Source organism: Lonchura striata, chromosome 7 (genome assembly GCF_050655825.1).
Source record: "Lonchura striata isolate lonStrDom1 chromosome 7, ASM5065582v1, whole genome shotgun sequence".
In the NCBI taxonomy this organism is placed as follows: Eukaryota; Metazoa; Chordata; class Aves; order Passeriformes; family Estrildidae; genus Lonchura; species Lonchura striata.
Genome location: NC_140709.1, coordinates 33,086,186 through 33,101,022, shown reverse-complemented (window position 1 = coordinate 33,101,022; position 14,837 = coordinate 33,086,186). Strand labels below are relative to the sequence as shown.

At 45.2% G+C, this 14,837-nt stretch overlaps 2 protein-coding genes across 42 annotated transcripts in view; one reads left to right on the top strand and one right to left on the bottom strand.

Annotated features, from left to right (window-relative positions):
- Positions 1-2,601, bottom strand: part of PCNT (pericentrin) — a 70,144-nt gene extending 67,543 nt beyond the window's left edge. For all 25 annotated transcript variants that reach the window (XR_014956793.1, XM_085585362.1, XM_021532568.3 and 22 more), the window contains exon 1: positions 2,451-2,601. Coding sequence is in view for 21 of the 25 variants with exons in the window: in XM_085585362.1 (XP_085441488.1) it covers positions 2,451-2,504 (54 nt within the window). In the remaining 4 variants the exon portion in view is untranslated. The remainder of the gene's footprint in view (positions 1-2,450) is intronic.
- A 372-nt stretch (positions 2,602-2,973) lies between these two features.
- C7H21orf58 (chromosome 7 C21orf58 homolog) lies at positions 2,974-14,755 on the top strand. Of its 17 annotated transcripts, none has more exons than XM_085585345.1 (9): positions 2,974-3,088; positions 6,435-6,500; positions 7,183-7,240; positions 8,598-8,665; positions 9,234-9,377; positions 9,797-9,911; positions 12,012-12,148; positions 12,597-12,754; positions 13,826-13,909. In XM_085585345.1, exons 1-9 carry the CDS (start codon positions 3,071-3,073, stop codon positions 13,839-13,841), a joined length of 780 nt encoding a protein of 259 aa, XP_085441471.1. In that variant the 5' UTR covers positions 2,974-3,070; the 3' UTR covers positions 13,842-13,909. The 17 variants fall into 17 exon arrangements, 16 of the variants coding, with proteins under 16 accessions (XP_085441471.1, XP_085441477.1, XP_085441480.1 ...); XM_085585351.1 differs by having other exon boundaries at positions 6,400-6,500; XM_085585354.1 differs by having other exon boundaries at positions 2,974-3,105.
- Positions 14,756-14,837: the final 82 nt, after the last annotated feature.

Here is a 14,837-nt window from a genome sequence, read left to right as displayed (position 1 = left end):
CAGCACTGAATAATTAGGCTTGTTCTGTTTCTCAAATACTAAACTGGCTATCAGTATTTTGCATTTGTTAGAAATAGGAATCTGAGGTACCTGATACAGTCAGGTACTTAGCTGCCAATTACAGTCTCCAATAAATATAACAGTTACATTACAAATATAACAGTTACATTACAAATATAACAGTTACATTACAAATATTATTAGGTGATCATTTAAATGCATCTTAATATTGGAATTTTTATTCCTATAAGAAAATGAACATTTGATAATGAAAAGGAGAACTTGTAGATCGTGTTTCTTTGCCAAGTCATTGCTTAGCAGACTAAAATCTAAGGATCCTAAAGATGAAATAATTAATTTCTGGAGGGTGGGGGTGAGGCAAAAAGCCCTCCAGAGTGAAGCAGCATCAACCTGCAGTTACATCAGTGCACAGGTTGCTACAACAGAGGCCTCTAACACACAAGCCAGCCTCACTCCTGCCAGGAGCTCCTCTAGAGATGGTACAGAAAGCTGATCTGATGGACACTGAACACTTCTGTGTCACACCAGAGATGGATCTCCTTAAGCTGCTCTAGGCTGCACCACAGCAAGGAGAACCTGCACTTGCTCACAATTCTTCCTCCCTTTCAAAACTGTGCTATATCCATGAGGAGGGGAGCAGAAAGAAAAATAGAAAAATGAAAAGCAGAGGAATAAGAAAGGGGAAATGTCACCTGGGTGCTTTTTGAAAGCTGTCTGGTGCCCACAGTCTGCCAGCCAAGGAATAGATCTCTGTGACATTTTAATCAGCAGGGGAAGTGCTACATCTATCTCTGCCTCTCTAAAACTCTCCCTCTCCTCTTAGCATTCTGTGCAGCAGCAACACTGATGGGGCTGCCAATCATGTTTGTTCCTGGTTTGCTTTTTGTTTTTAATGGGAAGAGAGATTTAGCACACAGTATAAAAAATAGTAAATGCAATCCTGGCTCTGAAGGTAAAACTTGAAACATAAGAACATAAGGCAAGTCCCTGTTTGGTTTTTTTTTTTGTTTCTTTTACTGGTAAACAACAGTTTGCCAACAGGTGGGAACTAATAACTTACTCAAGCTAAGTCTGTCACATTTTTCTAATAATAAAAAAACTCCTGCACCTGGAATTAATCTATGTTAACAGAAATGTTAACACAGGTTGTGCCATACTAAGGTAACCTTTCAACCTTAAGAAATCCTTTCAGAGCTCTCTCTCTGGAACAGTTGCTCTCCAGCAGAGGATTGTGTTCTCACAGCACATAACAAGGCTGGGAAGGCAGGCAGATGAGAAACTGCTGAGCAGGAGCAGGCAGTGTGGAATCCATGGCAGCATCAGGGAGGGCAGGAGGAACTCTACTGCCCATCACCAGGCTGCAGCTTCAGCTACAACCCTGCTCCCTTCCACAAAAGCTCTCTTTGACTTTCCTGTGCACAGCACTGTGGAAAGCAGCTAAAACAGAAATACAGCAGACACACAGGACAGCTCCAAGCCACCTCTGACTCCACTAGCCAGATATCCAGACAGGTTCCCTGCAAAAAGTAAAGGATCTGGAAAGATCTGATGGGTCACAACTTCCTCTAGCTACAGCCCCCTCCAGTCTAATGGAATGGTGAGAACTAAAAAGCCTTATTTAGCAGGGACAGCCAGAACAGAAACATGACAAAACCAGCTCAAAACCCAGCAGAAATGCTGAACTGAAAGGAAAATAACCAAGCATTTCCAATCAGCTCCTTGAACATAGTTACCAAAACAAAGCAGAAGTGTTTATCTAACGGGGTTAGAACACAACCAGCGTTAAACACATGGTTGCAGGTAATAATTACTTGGAGAGTGTTATCTTTACATCCTGTGAACGCTACACAAGTCCCTAAACTACACCCCAGTGAAGACACCTGACTATTCAAAGCTTATGAAGTGTTTGCTTCCGGCATGACTGGAAACCAACAAACGGAGCCCAGCTCTCTGCTCTCCCTGCGGGCACCAGGCAAGCGAGTGAGCCGGCCGAGTAATAAACCAGCACCCGCTCCTTGGGACCCTCAGCTGGAAACGCAGCATTCCCACAAACACCGAATCCTGGGCAAGGCCGGGAGCGCTGGCAGTCAGCAAAGAACAAGCACGGAAAACAGAGCCCGAAGGGCGGTAGGAGCGCTGCTGTCAGCTGCTCTGTCGGCCCGAGGCAATGTTTGCACGACTTCTGCCGCGGGGCCACCGCGGTCCTTCCTCTGGGGACGTCTGCTCATTAACGGGGGGCCAGGAATGAGCCAGCCACACACGGAATCTTGCTGGAAGGGATCTGCAGGGGACACAGCCGGGCCGGCGCCCCGCACCCACATCCGAGCGCGGCGCGAAACCCGCCACGGAGGGGCGAGACCCGGGCCGGGTAAAGCGAAACACGCAGGGCCTGCCGGCTCTCCCAGCGCACCGGGACCCCTTCCCCTCACCTTAGCCCTGCCTGCCTCCAGCTTGCGCCGCCGCACCTCCTCCGGCGCCTCCATGCGGCGGCCGGGCCGGGTCGCGCCGCCCGCGCCCTCACGGCGGCAGCGCAGCCCCGGTCATGGCAGCGCAGCCCCGGTCATGGCCGCCGCCGCCGCCGCGCCGGCCGCACCGCGCGGGCGGAGCTCCGCAGCCATTGGCCGCAGCTCCCGACGCGCCGCGGCCTCTGGCCAATGGGGACGGCTCTCTTCGCCGGGCTCCGCCCACTCCTGCTAAATGGCTGCTGGGATACCCCGGGCAAGCCGGCGCCAGCCGCCGGCCCCGCCCCTCCCGCGGCAGCCACCAATGGGAGCGCCCGGCGCCATTTCAAAAGGAGCGCCGTCCCCGCCCAGCGCGGGAGCCAGCCAATGGGGAGCGCGGGCAGCCAATGGGGAGCGCGGGCAGCCAATGGGGAGCGCGGGCAGCCAATGGGAAGCGCGGACAGCCAATGGGAAGCGCGGGCAGCCAATAGGAAGCGCGGACAGCCAATGTAGGCGGGGCTGGGGCTGCCATTAGGGCGCAGGGAGGGTTGGTGGCTCCCTTCCTGCTTTTTCGCTTATTTGTAAATTTTCGGTGAAGAAATCAGTTAATGGCCATGGGTTCTGAGGTGCATGATTGTCTTCGGTAATCGGTATTCTGTCTTGTGTTACTAATTGATTTTTTGCTCTTCATGCTAATTTGGTCGTTATTCTTTCATCCCTCTATCGTCATTTTCTCGGACGTGGAGTTGTCTCCAGCTTTCCAGGCTTTTATCTCCTCTGGAGTCTTCTGGTTACTCCAACGTCCTTGAAGGGCCATATGTTGAAGATCCCACATGTCCAACCTTCAACTCCCTTTTGCTCTGCTTATTGATGCTACAAAGCTAGTGGCTTTTTTTTTTGTGTTTTGAAATCATTAAATTATAAAAATACAGGCTTTAGTCAAATCTGTTACTTGGAGCAGTGTGCTGGATTGGCAAGCATTAAAAAGCCCATCTGCCTCGAGGGCAACGCCAAAAGACAAAGTCTGAATGATGAGATGTCTCAGTGAACACCTCCGAGGATCAGGAAACCACAGATTTTTTGAGCAACCTGTTCCAGGGCTTCACAGAAATTAATTTTTTCCTAATATCCAATCTAAACCTACTCTGTCAGTGGGAAGTCATTTCCCCTTGTCCTGCCACTCCAGGCCCCTGTAAATTACCTCTCTCCATCTTTCTTGTAGGCTCCCTTCAGATACTGGAAGGCCACAATTAGGTCACCCCAAAATCTCTTTTTCAGGCTGATCAATCCCAATTCTCGCAGCCTTTCCTCAAAGCAGAGCTGCTCCACCCCTCTAATCATCTTGGTTGTTATCATAACATCCTTTTAAATTGTCTTTCAGAACTCATAGAAATTAAAATTAAGGTATAAAACATCAAAATCAATACAAGACATCAAAGAATTCAATACTGGTATGGTCCTCATCAGGTTATCTAATCCATTCTTATATCTGAGGGATCCTGCAATGTTCAACACGTTTGGTTTTATAATTGTTTGTAAACAACTTGTGTGAAAGTTGGGGGTTTTTTTGATAGCTGCTTCATCATTTCCCTTAGTGGCTAATGAAGATTTCTTTCCCTGGTTTTATCAGTTTTTCTCTTCCTCATTAAGCCAAATACTTGTGTTTTTCCAGATACAACCCCCACCCTTCACCCCACTCTGATTGTATCCTCTAATTTATTTAAAAACTGCTGGCCTGTCCTCTTTTCACCATCTACTTACTAATTGAACAAAGTCAGTTCTTTTAAAGTGTTCCTTGGAACCTACATTTTGTAAATTGAGCCTTTTTCTTATTTCTTTTTCCTGGACTTTCCTTCCCTCTTGAACCACCATGTCTAAAACTAAGTGCAGTGTCCAAACTCTGACTTCAGCACTGCTAAATAGAGCAGAATAATGATATCCTGTGAGGTGCATGTTACACACCTGTTATTCCTCTGTAGGATTAAATTTGTCTGGTTTTGCTCTTTTGAATCCTCATTCTCAAGTGTGATCCCTTGTTTGGGATTCAGTGTAGCTACAGATCCCTTCCAGCAAGATTTTGTGTGTGGCTGGCACATTCCTGGCACCCAATTAATGAGCAGGTTCTAAGATGTCCCAAGGGTAAGGATCACACTGTGACCAAGGCATCCATAAGTGTGGGAAGAGATAGCTCCTTTAGCAGGTTTGCTAGAAAGTGCCATTAAAAAAAAAAAAAAAAATTTCCCCACCCCCTAGTATTAGATTTTCTCTGGGCTATCTGTTACATCAAGCAAAAATTTCTCTTCATTTCCTCTTTAGGAAATTCAGTTGCTTCACACTGGTGCTGTATTTTTAATGCAATACTCATACCTGTTTATTTTCGTCAAGTTCTCTTGTAACCCTCTATTCATACGATGGTGAAGTCTAAAAATTCAGCTTTTTAGGAGCACTGTACTATACCAGTGGTTGATAAAATTACCAGCCAGCAATCCAAAAGTGGTGGGTTTCTTTCTCAGCACAGAAACAAGCTATGCTGATGCAGTTTACAGGCATAACTAGGAAACTCCTAGTTATGGAGTTTCCTATAATTTAGGAAACTCCATAACTAGGAGTTATGGAGTTATAAGTTAGGAACTTATAAGTTATGAACTTATAAGTTAGGAGCTGTCTGAGCTGCAGCTGCTCAGATGAAGCAGTCAAAGATGTTAGAGAAAATTCTGTTTGGTGTTTTCAAGTAGAGAATTGGACTGGGAGTTGTTTCCCAGGAGAGCTGCTGGCAGGTGAGAGGATTTTCTGTTCTGGCTCATTGCTCCTGCCATTCACCACAAAGCCCTGCCCCAGCTCGGGCACAGCACAGCTGTTTTAGGGATCCCTGCACCTTAGTTGCCCTAATTTCTCCAGTGTCTTCCAGCCTGTGTGTTTTTAGGGATGGGCTGTGTGGGTCACAGCTGGGGCAGGTGATCTGTACTGCTCTCACACATCTCTGAACTGCTCCAGCTGCCAGCAGTGGCTCTGCTGCAGTTTTGTTGTGTCCTTTGAGGGAGGAGAGGCTTGTAACTTGTCTCCTGGGAGCAGTGGATTGTAACTTGTCTCTCTTGGGCTTAAAATATCCTACTGAGAAGGTGTATCTGTTCCTTGGCTTTTTTTCTCTTGCCTTGGTGTTCATTTTATGGATGTCACTGATAAATGTGACCCTGTTTTTATGCTGGGAGAGGGAGACATTCTACAGGTTTCTTGGGAGATGTTACACCATAGCCTCTTCACTTAGCCAGGGGAGAGTTCCACCTATGCTCCTTAATTTTTTCAGTCACTCTGTGGTAATAACTCACGTAAAGAGCTATGTCAGAAGTGTGCAGACCCCCTGTAGGGGAATAAACAGGTACCAGTCAGCAAGATCATAATCTGACTGCTGGCACTGGGCTTGTTTTAAAGAACCATTGGCTTTTATTTCTTTTTTTCTTGTCCACTAATGTGCCAGGCATTTGCTTTACCAAAGGTACACAAGCTTCTGTGCTTGGAGATTAAATTGTTTATGTTACCTGTTGACACTATAAACTTAGCAACCAGTTTACAGGCACAAACCTCTGAGTTAACTAAAAGTCTCTAACAACACAGAGGCCAAGCTTAGTGATGCTGCCAGGGGAAGGATAGCAACCATTAGGAAGAGACAAATAAATAAATATTCAGTCTCAGTTGCCTTCCTGTGAACATCACAACCTGCAGCACAAAAGTATGTTGAGAGAAATGGCAGGAAAAAGCTGTGTCTGTGAACTTATGAATGCCTGTTCTCATTCTGGCCTGGGAGTGAAACTGAAGCTTTTATCTGCTTCTCTCAATCTCTCCTCATCTTGTATTACTGTTTTTTAATAATGGTATTATTCTGTGAAAATTGTGGAGGGGGAAAAAAATGAGCACTGAAAGCCTATCTGTCTCTGTTTAGCTTTTTAACCTGCTTTTGCCTGCCTGCTCTTCCAGAAGATAATGGCAGATCCTTCAGTGGTGGATCACCTGACACGACTGAAACTCAAACTCCTAGAAAAGGTAGGGGAATAATTCTGCATGGGTCACCTTTGCTCTGCTTTTTGCTCTTGCATGTTGAAGGATTAACACTGTATTTTAAAATAGTATAACTTTACTGAGATACACTGAGGAGTGCTACTACTTACTGTCGCTTTCTTAAATAATATTGTACAAATCTTCATGAATCTACAGTGAATTAAATTGACTTTGATTTTTTGGGAGATGTAACCAGTTAGCTGAAAGCCAGTTTGAGCTGGGACAGGCATTACTTAGGAGTAAATCTTGGCTAAAGAGAATCTCAGATTGTTTTAAGGCAATTTCATGTCCGCTTTCACATAAGATGTGTTGCCTGGTCAGACCTTTGGTGATTCAAGAGTCCAGATCTTGGACTATCAGGCAAGCCCAAACTCAACATTATCAAGTTCTTCATATGATGCAGCTCTCTGCCTACAAATTAGTTTATGTCTCCTGATTCACCATGCTATCAGTTTTAAGCTCTGGAATTGCTTGGACAGCTGGAAGCATCACTATTCTTTATTGTAACTAGATTTGTAATGAGCCATTCCATACTTCTTTAGGAACCACCATTTTTCTCCACTTCTGCTCTATTTCCTCCATCCCAAACCTGTGCCATAGGCTTGGGAATCCTTGTGAGCTTTTCTGCCTGACTTATAACCAGTTCTGGTTATGGTTCTGCCAACAGAGACTAGAAAATGAGCAGGAGAACCTAAAGAAGATGGACTTTTCTCTCCCAGCTGCAAGTAAGAGAAGCATTTGTTCTAATTTTAGGTATATTTTGGAAAGGGCTTGCTTATGTTCTCAGGCATGAGTTCCTCAGGAGATGATCCCCTCTCCTCCCTAATAGCTGTGAGCTAACTGCTTTTTATCTTTTGAATTCCTTCAGCTATTTTTTTCCTGACAAAGGGAAGTGGACAACCAGCTGAGCACTAACATAAGATGACTTCCTTCCTACCTCCTGCCCAGGTATCCTGAGCAGCCTCTCAGCTGCAGTAAACTGATGTTGATCCAGTTTGTCCTAGCTCTTACACCTAGGAGTGCACCCTGTTGTAGTCCAGCTGTTTTCTTGGCTTTGGTGATTCTGAAAAGGCAGGAGGAACATTTCTTTGCATGGCACATGTGCTGTTTATATTATCTATGGATTCAATGTTAATAGTAGAAGCTCAGTGATATTTCTAGGCTGTACTGTGGGCTCCTATTCATTGATCTGATGCACAAATAGTTGGAATCTTCTAATGCTGTGGCCAAACATTTTTAAAAATCCCCTATAATAACTTACAGTTTCAAAATACAGAATGGTGCTTTCCAGAGCAGATGCCAGGCATGGCTCCATTCTTGCTTATCTTCATTTCGAAATCAACCATGTGTGGGATGAACTGAAAGGGAAGTTGATTTAGAATAAAATAGGAACAGAACAGTTGACATTCAAACCAGATCTTGTTGGAGCTGTTACTACAAACAGGCATCCTCTGCATGCACTGGGCACATCTAGAAACTTTCAGCCTGAAAGGGATTCCTAAGCCAGGAGGTTAAAAGGGGGCTTTAGAAAACAATCTTAAGAGTTTATTTTCAGAGGTGTTTTGCCTTTGTAGAGCTGCTGAGCAGCTGTGACTGCACATGGCATGAAGTCATTAGCCACACGTGTTTGACAAGAAAAGTTCTTTTGTGGAAGAACTCGAGCTGTTGAAGCAGAGTGACACAGAGTCCCCAGGCAGGTGCAAAGGAGAGCCTCTTTATTGCAAAAAGCAGGCTTTTTTGAGCAGTTAGGCCTTTGCCATTAACACAGTTTTAAATTCTATCAAACATAACCCAACCAACCAACATACCCCACGATGGGAGCACATCATGGTTATATAACTTCTTTTTCTACCTCTAATTCAGCTGAGTCACTTTCCCACAGTCCTTTTCTGCTTAGCCAAAGTAGGAGGCCTGAACAATGATTTTAAAAAGGTAACAAGACCCTTACTTTGTAAGGTTTTACCCATATGCTACATCAAGCTACCTAATAACACATTTTCCACATTAATCTCGTAATGCAGGTGCTGTAATAGCTCTGTCTTTGTGGTCCTTTGAGAAGATAATGGACTCTTCCTCTTCCAGGGAACAGACCCCAGGACATTCTCCAAAGTGCCCTGAGGCAAAGGAAAGATCTGCTGCAGGAGCTTAGGGTAAGAGCCCTCTCTGGCCAGGATAATGATGTGGGTTCAGTGTTTTCCTGGCCCTTAGTTCTGGGGCTGGGCAGGATTTAGTGCTCTGCTGCTTTGGAATATAAAGGCTAGGCCAGCTAATCAGGGAAAGAGCCTGGAGAGCAGCTTGGCTTCCCTCACTACAGCTGTGTGAGCTTGCACCTGCTTCAGGCACTAAAGTGGGATGAATCTGTTTGTCCTGAGCTGCTGTCTCATAAACTTTCTGTGCCAAAATGCAAAGAAGGGATTTTTAGCAATGCCAAAGTAGAGACAATAATAATTGTTATTTATTCCTAGTTTGTGGAGGATACCAACTATTATTGAAATGTTTTCCTAGACATTCGGCATCTTGTTCTGCACATTTTTTTTTTCCAATACTTTTATGCTTCAAGATATATGGAAAGGAAAACTTTGTTTGCACTTAGGCAGGCACTGGCAGTGCCCTTGCTGCAGTTTCCCAGGGTCTAATCCCATGTAGTCCAAAGAACATAGCCATACTGTCTGCCTTGCTGTGAACAGATTTTCTTTAAGAAAATACTTAACTTTGCAGGAGCAGCACCTCCTGGAAGAGCTTTCACAGCCACCTGCAACAGATGGGGGACACTGCCATGACCACAGAGCTGCCCTCCCACAAATCTACCAGATCCCTTTTCCAGCTTCCCAAGGGGAGCCACCAAGGATTATCCAGCAGACAGTAAGGATTGTCTCCTAGAAAACACCACCAGCACTGTGCCAGTCTGAGCTGACAATCATTTGGGAGCTGTATGGAATTGCTCATTACAGAAAAAGGGAAGATATGCCTCTTGCTCTTTTATGGGATCCTTGCTGCCTGCAGGAAAACCTAAGGGAAAATCATCTTGCAAATAAGTCCCAGAATTAACAATGGGAATGGAACAAGATGGCAAAAGGAGTGGCAGACTGGCACACTCCAGCCTGGCCATTCAGCCACTTTCTGATGCACATCACTGTCTGCTCATGCAGCCCACAGCCTCAACAGCTTCTCCACGAGAATCCCAGAGTTTTCCTGAAGCCTAGGCAGATCACAGCTATTCCCATAGCTGGGAGAGCTGGCCAAAACCAACCCTGACTTCTCCATTTTCCTTCCTGTTCCAGATGCCAACTCAGCCTGCCACCATCATCCAGCAGCTGCCTCAGCCCTCCCCTCTGATCACACAGATTCCCCCAGCCCAGCCCTTTGCAGCCCCCCGCTCTGGGAGCATTAAAGAAGGTAACAAACTCTCCACACAGCAGCCAGCTCCTGCCACCAGGCCTGGAGAGGGCAGGGCAGGTGCCATGGCAACTGGAAGGGGACATGAGATGGTGTCCAAGCTCGTTAGTGATGTGCTGTTTAATGAGGTGGTGGAGCTTGGGGGGTTGTGCTTCATAGATGAAATAGTACCAGTTGTGAAACTCTTATCACTAAAACTAAAGAAAAAGGAACTACAAACTCAAGGGAAGATTGGGACAGCAAAACAGCTCAACTCATGGCACTGAGTAATATTAATAAAGTCAAAGTCATGCACATGGATGATTCCCGAATTAGCAAAGAGGCTTCTAAAATGTGGTTTTATTCTTTTGTTCTTTCCTAACCTGCTGTTCAATCTCCTCAGGCTTTTGTTTGTACCCTGTGTTTGGAAACAAGACAGAACATCTGAAAGTGTTGTTCTAAATATAGTGCAATGCCAAGAAAAAAGTTTATTTCTAAACATAGGTGGGTGCTACTGTGAAATAATACATGAACTAAAACCTTGGACAATTTCCCTGGCTCAGCTTTCAGCCAAAGGTTCATCTCACCTAGGAATCCTCAGTCATGAAACTGCAGTATTTTTCAGCTCATACTTCATCTAAGTTTCTGTATTTTTGAATCAGAGTTTATTTCCATAAGCAAAATAGTCCCAAGCCACTCATGACTTCTCTGAAGCTGCTACATGAAAACTACTTTTTGTATGATCAGTAAAAAGGAAAATGAGAGTTGCCTTCATTTTTTTTTCCTCTTCTTTTTTTCCTCACCTCTCCCTCTTCACTTCTCCCCAAACAAATTAGTTACACTGCACAAGTCCTTTGGATCCCAGAGATCATGTAAGGAGATTTGATGTGCATGAAATGACAGATTGAGGGTTGGACTTGATGATGTTAAAGGTCTTTTCCAACCTTTACAATTCTGTGAGTCAGTGGACTCTCACTCAAGGTGGCACTGCAATATCACATAAATGTGAGGAAACCTCTGACAGGAAAGCAATGCTCCGGGGCTGAAGCAATGGAGAGCACAGCCAGGAGCCTGTCCTTGCTGGAGCAAGGGAAAGCTGCAGCTCAGCTCTTCTCCATCCTGCCATTCAGCACAGGCAGGGGTGTGGGCTTGCAGGGCAAGCAACAGACAAGGTACTCGGCAGCAGCTTTCTTGTAGGAGGGAGGAGAAACAGGAAAGCTGGCATGAACAACCTCACTCACAGACATCATTAACTTTGCACTGTCTGGGGAAATGATGATAATATTCTTCATGTGTGTCTTGGTTTGAAAAGACAGATGTCTGTCAAGGAAAACAGGAGCCTTCTTTGAAAAGGAAAATGTGAACTCTTTCTCTCTGAGTTATTATATTTTTTTAAATTAAGGGGTTTTCAGGTTAAGATATAGGAATAGGAATAACAGTTTTTTACTAGTAAAATTTAAAAAAATACAAATGTAATAGTACAAAAAACTAGAAAATAAACTAGTGACAGAGGTAGAATACAACTTGACACTGTTGGTTAGGATGGTGGTAGCAGTTTTGATTAAATGGTGGCTGTAGTTTTCTTGGAGTGACAGATGTGGTTTTGTTAAAGCAGTGGTTTTGTAGAAGGGTATAGGTTTTTTTTGAAGGTCTGGTGGTGGTGTAGATGGTCTTTTTCTGGGACTCCAGTGGAGAAGATAGTTGTTCTTTTGGGAATTCAGTGGGAAAAGGTTGTCTCTGTTGTTTTAAATCTCAGATTATATTTAGGTAGGAATGTTTGGCTCTTCTTTCTGGGTGGAGCCTTTTACAATGGGATGATGTAATTTTATCAGTCATGCAGTGACACTCAGCAGCCTATTAATAGAAGATATCTCTCTGGAGGGAGGATTGCTTGTGGAAGAGATAAAGAAAACTGCCCAGTTAACAGAAGATAACTGCCCTACTCCTAATAGATGGTAAATAGAATATGCACACATCTTACAACTCAGGACAATGCCCCCTTTCAGCTGCTTTGCCTTTGCTGCAGTGACCAATCTGTGTGCTGGAGGATACTCCTTACCACGATGCCTCTGCTGCTTGTCAGTTGTGGATAAAGCTCTGATTCTTTTCTTCTCTTCCCAGATATGGTGGAGATGATGCTGATGCAGAATGCTCAGATGCACCAGATCATGATGCAGAACATGATGCTGAAGGCTCTGCCGCCAACGCTGCTCACACAGCTTGGGGGGGCCAGCTCTGGGCTCCAGCACACACAGCAGGTAACAACACCCAGCCTGGAGGGCAATGGCACATCTCCCTGGGAGGGCACCAGGCCTGGGTAAAATACAGAGTGCTGGGAGAGCCAGAGGACTGTGGAGGACACTGCTCCTTAGGAGAGGTGGCAGAGGAAGAGCATGCCCTAATGCCCACCTTCCTCTCCAGGCCATCCTGTTATTCTGCATTTCCCTGACATTGACTAATGGAATAAATTGGAGGGAGTGGGGTCTGAGTATCAGGTGAAATATGAAGTCACCAAGTGACTGAAGTCACAATCAGAAGTGTTCTTGGACCTTCTGTACTGGAACCTGCAGACTCTCCTCCAGACACATCCCAAAGGTCTTTCTTTCTCAAGGGGTGGCTGAATGGAACCCTGGCCCTCAGCGAGGGACCTCTCCCACTGTGAGGGGCAGAGGTTTCTGCAGCCACCCTTTGTCTCTCTCCAACAAGGACCTGCAGCTTGCTGCTCCCCTGGCTGTGAGAGCAGAGAGGCCCAAGGCACCTGTGGTGCACCACCACCACCATTACCCTCCCACGGGGGTGTTCCCAGTGCCCCCAGTGCCCACATCCACAGAGCAGCACTGGACTGGCAGCTCTGCCCAGCCCACGTAAGTAAGCAGGCAGCTGTGACATGTGCTTGCAGCCCTTTCTCCCTGCCCAGGCAAGGCAGACTGTGGGATAAATGTGGGGATCTGACAAGGGTGAGGATCACATAGATCCCCCAGCCTGCCATGCTGCATTGCTGTGCTCTGCAAGGGCTCCCACCCTGCTTTTTTTTTTTTGGCAGTAACCTAAATAAGGCAGGGGTGGGGAGGGGATGGGGAAGTGTTTTACATTTGGGCTAAGGTTTCCAGCAGGATTTATGTTCTTAAAGCACTGCTGGGGCATTTGCGAATCAGAAATTCCTGGGAAAATAAAAACTCAAAACCACCAGCTAAGAAAAATGGTACAAAGGGAGGGGAGTATCAGAGAAAATGCTGAGCCTTTGCCATAAGCTTGTGCTTGCAGTTGAATGGGATGGGTTTCAAGTGCAGAAATGGATGAACTTCTCCACAGGATGCTCCCAAATCCATAGAGCCCTTGAGCCCTGTGCAGAGGTCACAGCCAGCTCCTCCAGGGGCTCACTTGCTTTCTGCCTTCCTCTGAGCTTGTCCTGCTTGGCTTCCTAGGTGTGAGGAAGTTCTTGCATGCCAAGGCTGGTGAAGAAATGCACCTTGCTAGAGCGTGGAAGGAGGAGTAACATGGGGACACACTGTGAGAACTCAACCTTTATTTCTGTGCCGTGGCTCTTTCAGAGCCTTAGTGAACAGAACAGGATGGAGGCAGCTGCAGCCTTGGGCATGGCTGACCTGCTGGCAGGGGTCTGTACAGCCCTCTTTAGCAGAGGATTTGAATTCCTGAACAGATTATTTCCCTAATGGGATTATAAGGGATGAACATTTCTACCTATTTCCCCTTGACACGGGTTTGTAATCTAAACCAGCAAAGAACTCCTGGCACCTGTCAGGGTCAGTGCAATTCACTGCATAAATCATTAGGTATTGTCATGGCCTTTAAACTTTGTTCTTCCTCTTCTTCAGCTGCCTGCCACCACAAGGTATGAGACTAAACAGATCTTTTTGCAGCTGCAGCACTACTGGCTGTTACTAAACAAAATAATCCCATTTTTCTTGTTGCAGGTGGCCCACATACTGACAGTACAGGATCCTCTGCAAGTGGACCACAGCCTTTCTAAAACCAATAAATCCTGCTGTTCTTCCTCAGCCATTGACATGTATTTTTCTTCAGCAACATAAATCAAGCACTTTTTCCTCGTTTACTTTTCCCCAGAGGACAAGCTTTAATCAATGCCCATGTTATTCTGTTCTTTTTAATTTTATTTATGACTTCTTAAAAGGCTCACTATCAGATTTTTTTATCAGGCAACACTTTTTCATACTCTCAGCAGCCTAATTTTGTTTAATATAGAAAGTGCTATAAAATCATTGTTCATCTTTCTCAGTATCTTCCCACTTTCTGTTTTTAGAGTGGAGAACATCTGTACTAGGTTTGCCTGGTGCAGTTTGTGAATGAGTCTGATTAAGAAAACCCAGGGACCTAAATTTTGTTTGGAATGAAGAAAAGATAGTAATTATCACTCCTGGAAGCTAATCATGTGCTGTCTGTGATCCAAAAACAATTAATGAATAATCTATTTACTGTGTAAAACCTACCTTGCTCTTTGCCCTCTCTGCTCTGTTGTCTTTGAGATTCTTATTGCTCTCTACAAGTTCTCACTTTTTACAGCTACCTGAAAGAGGAAATGGCCTCAAGTAGTGTCATGGGAGTTTGGATTGAATATTAGGAAGAAACTCTTAACTGAAAACATTGTCAGACATTGGGAGAGGCTGCCCAGGGAAGCACTTGAGCCCTGCCCCATCCCTGTAGGTCTTTGATAGCCATGAAGATGTGGCATTTAGGGTCATAGCTCAGTGGTGTGCTTGGCAGTGCTGGGTTAACAGCTGGGACTCTATGTTCTTAGAGGGCTTTTTCTGCCTTAAAGATTCTCTGAGACAAATCTGCTGGGACCTGGCAAGTTTAGCAATAAATTGTATTCAGTGATACAAATATCTTCAGTTTCACTGTCTGCTGTTTAATTATTGTATTTGGCTCTAATTGGCTCCTCCCTTTTCAATGCTTACTGTGGGCAGC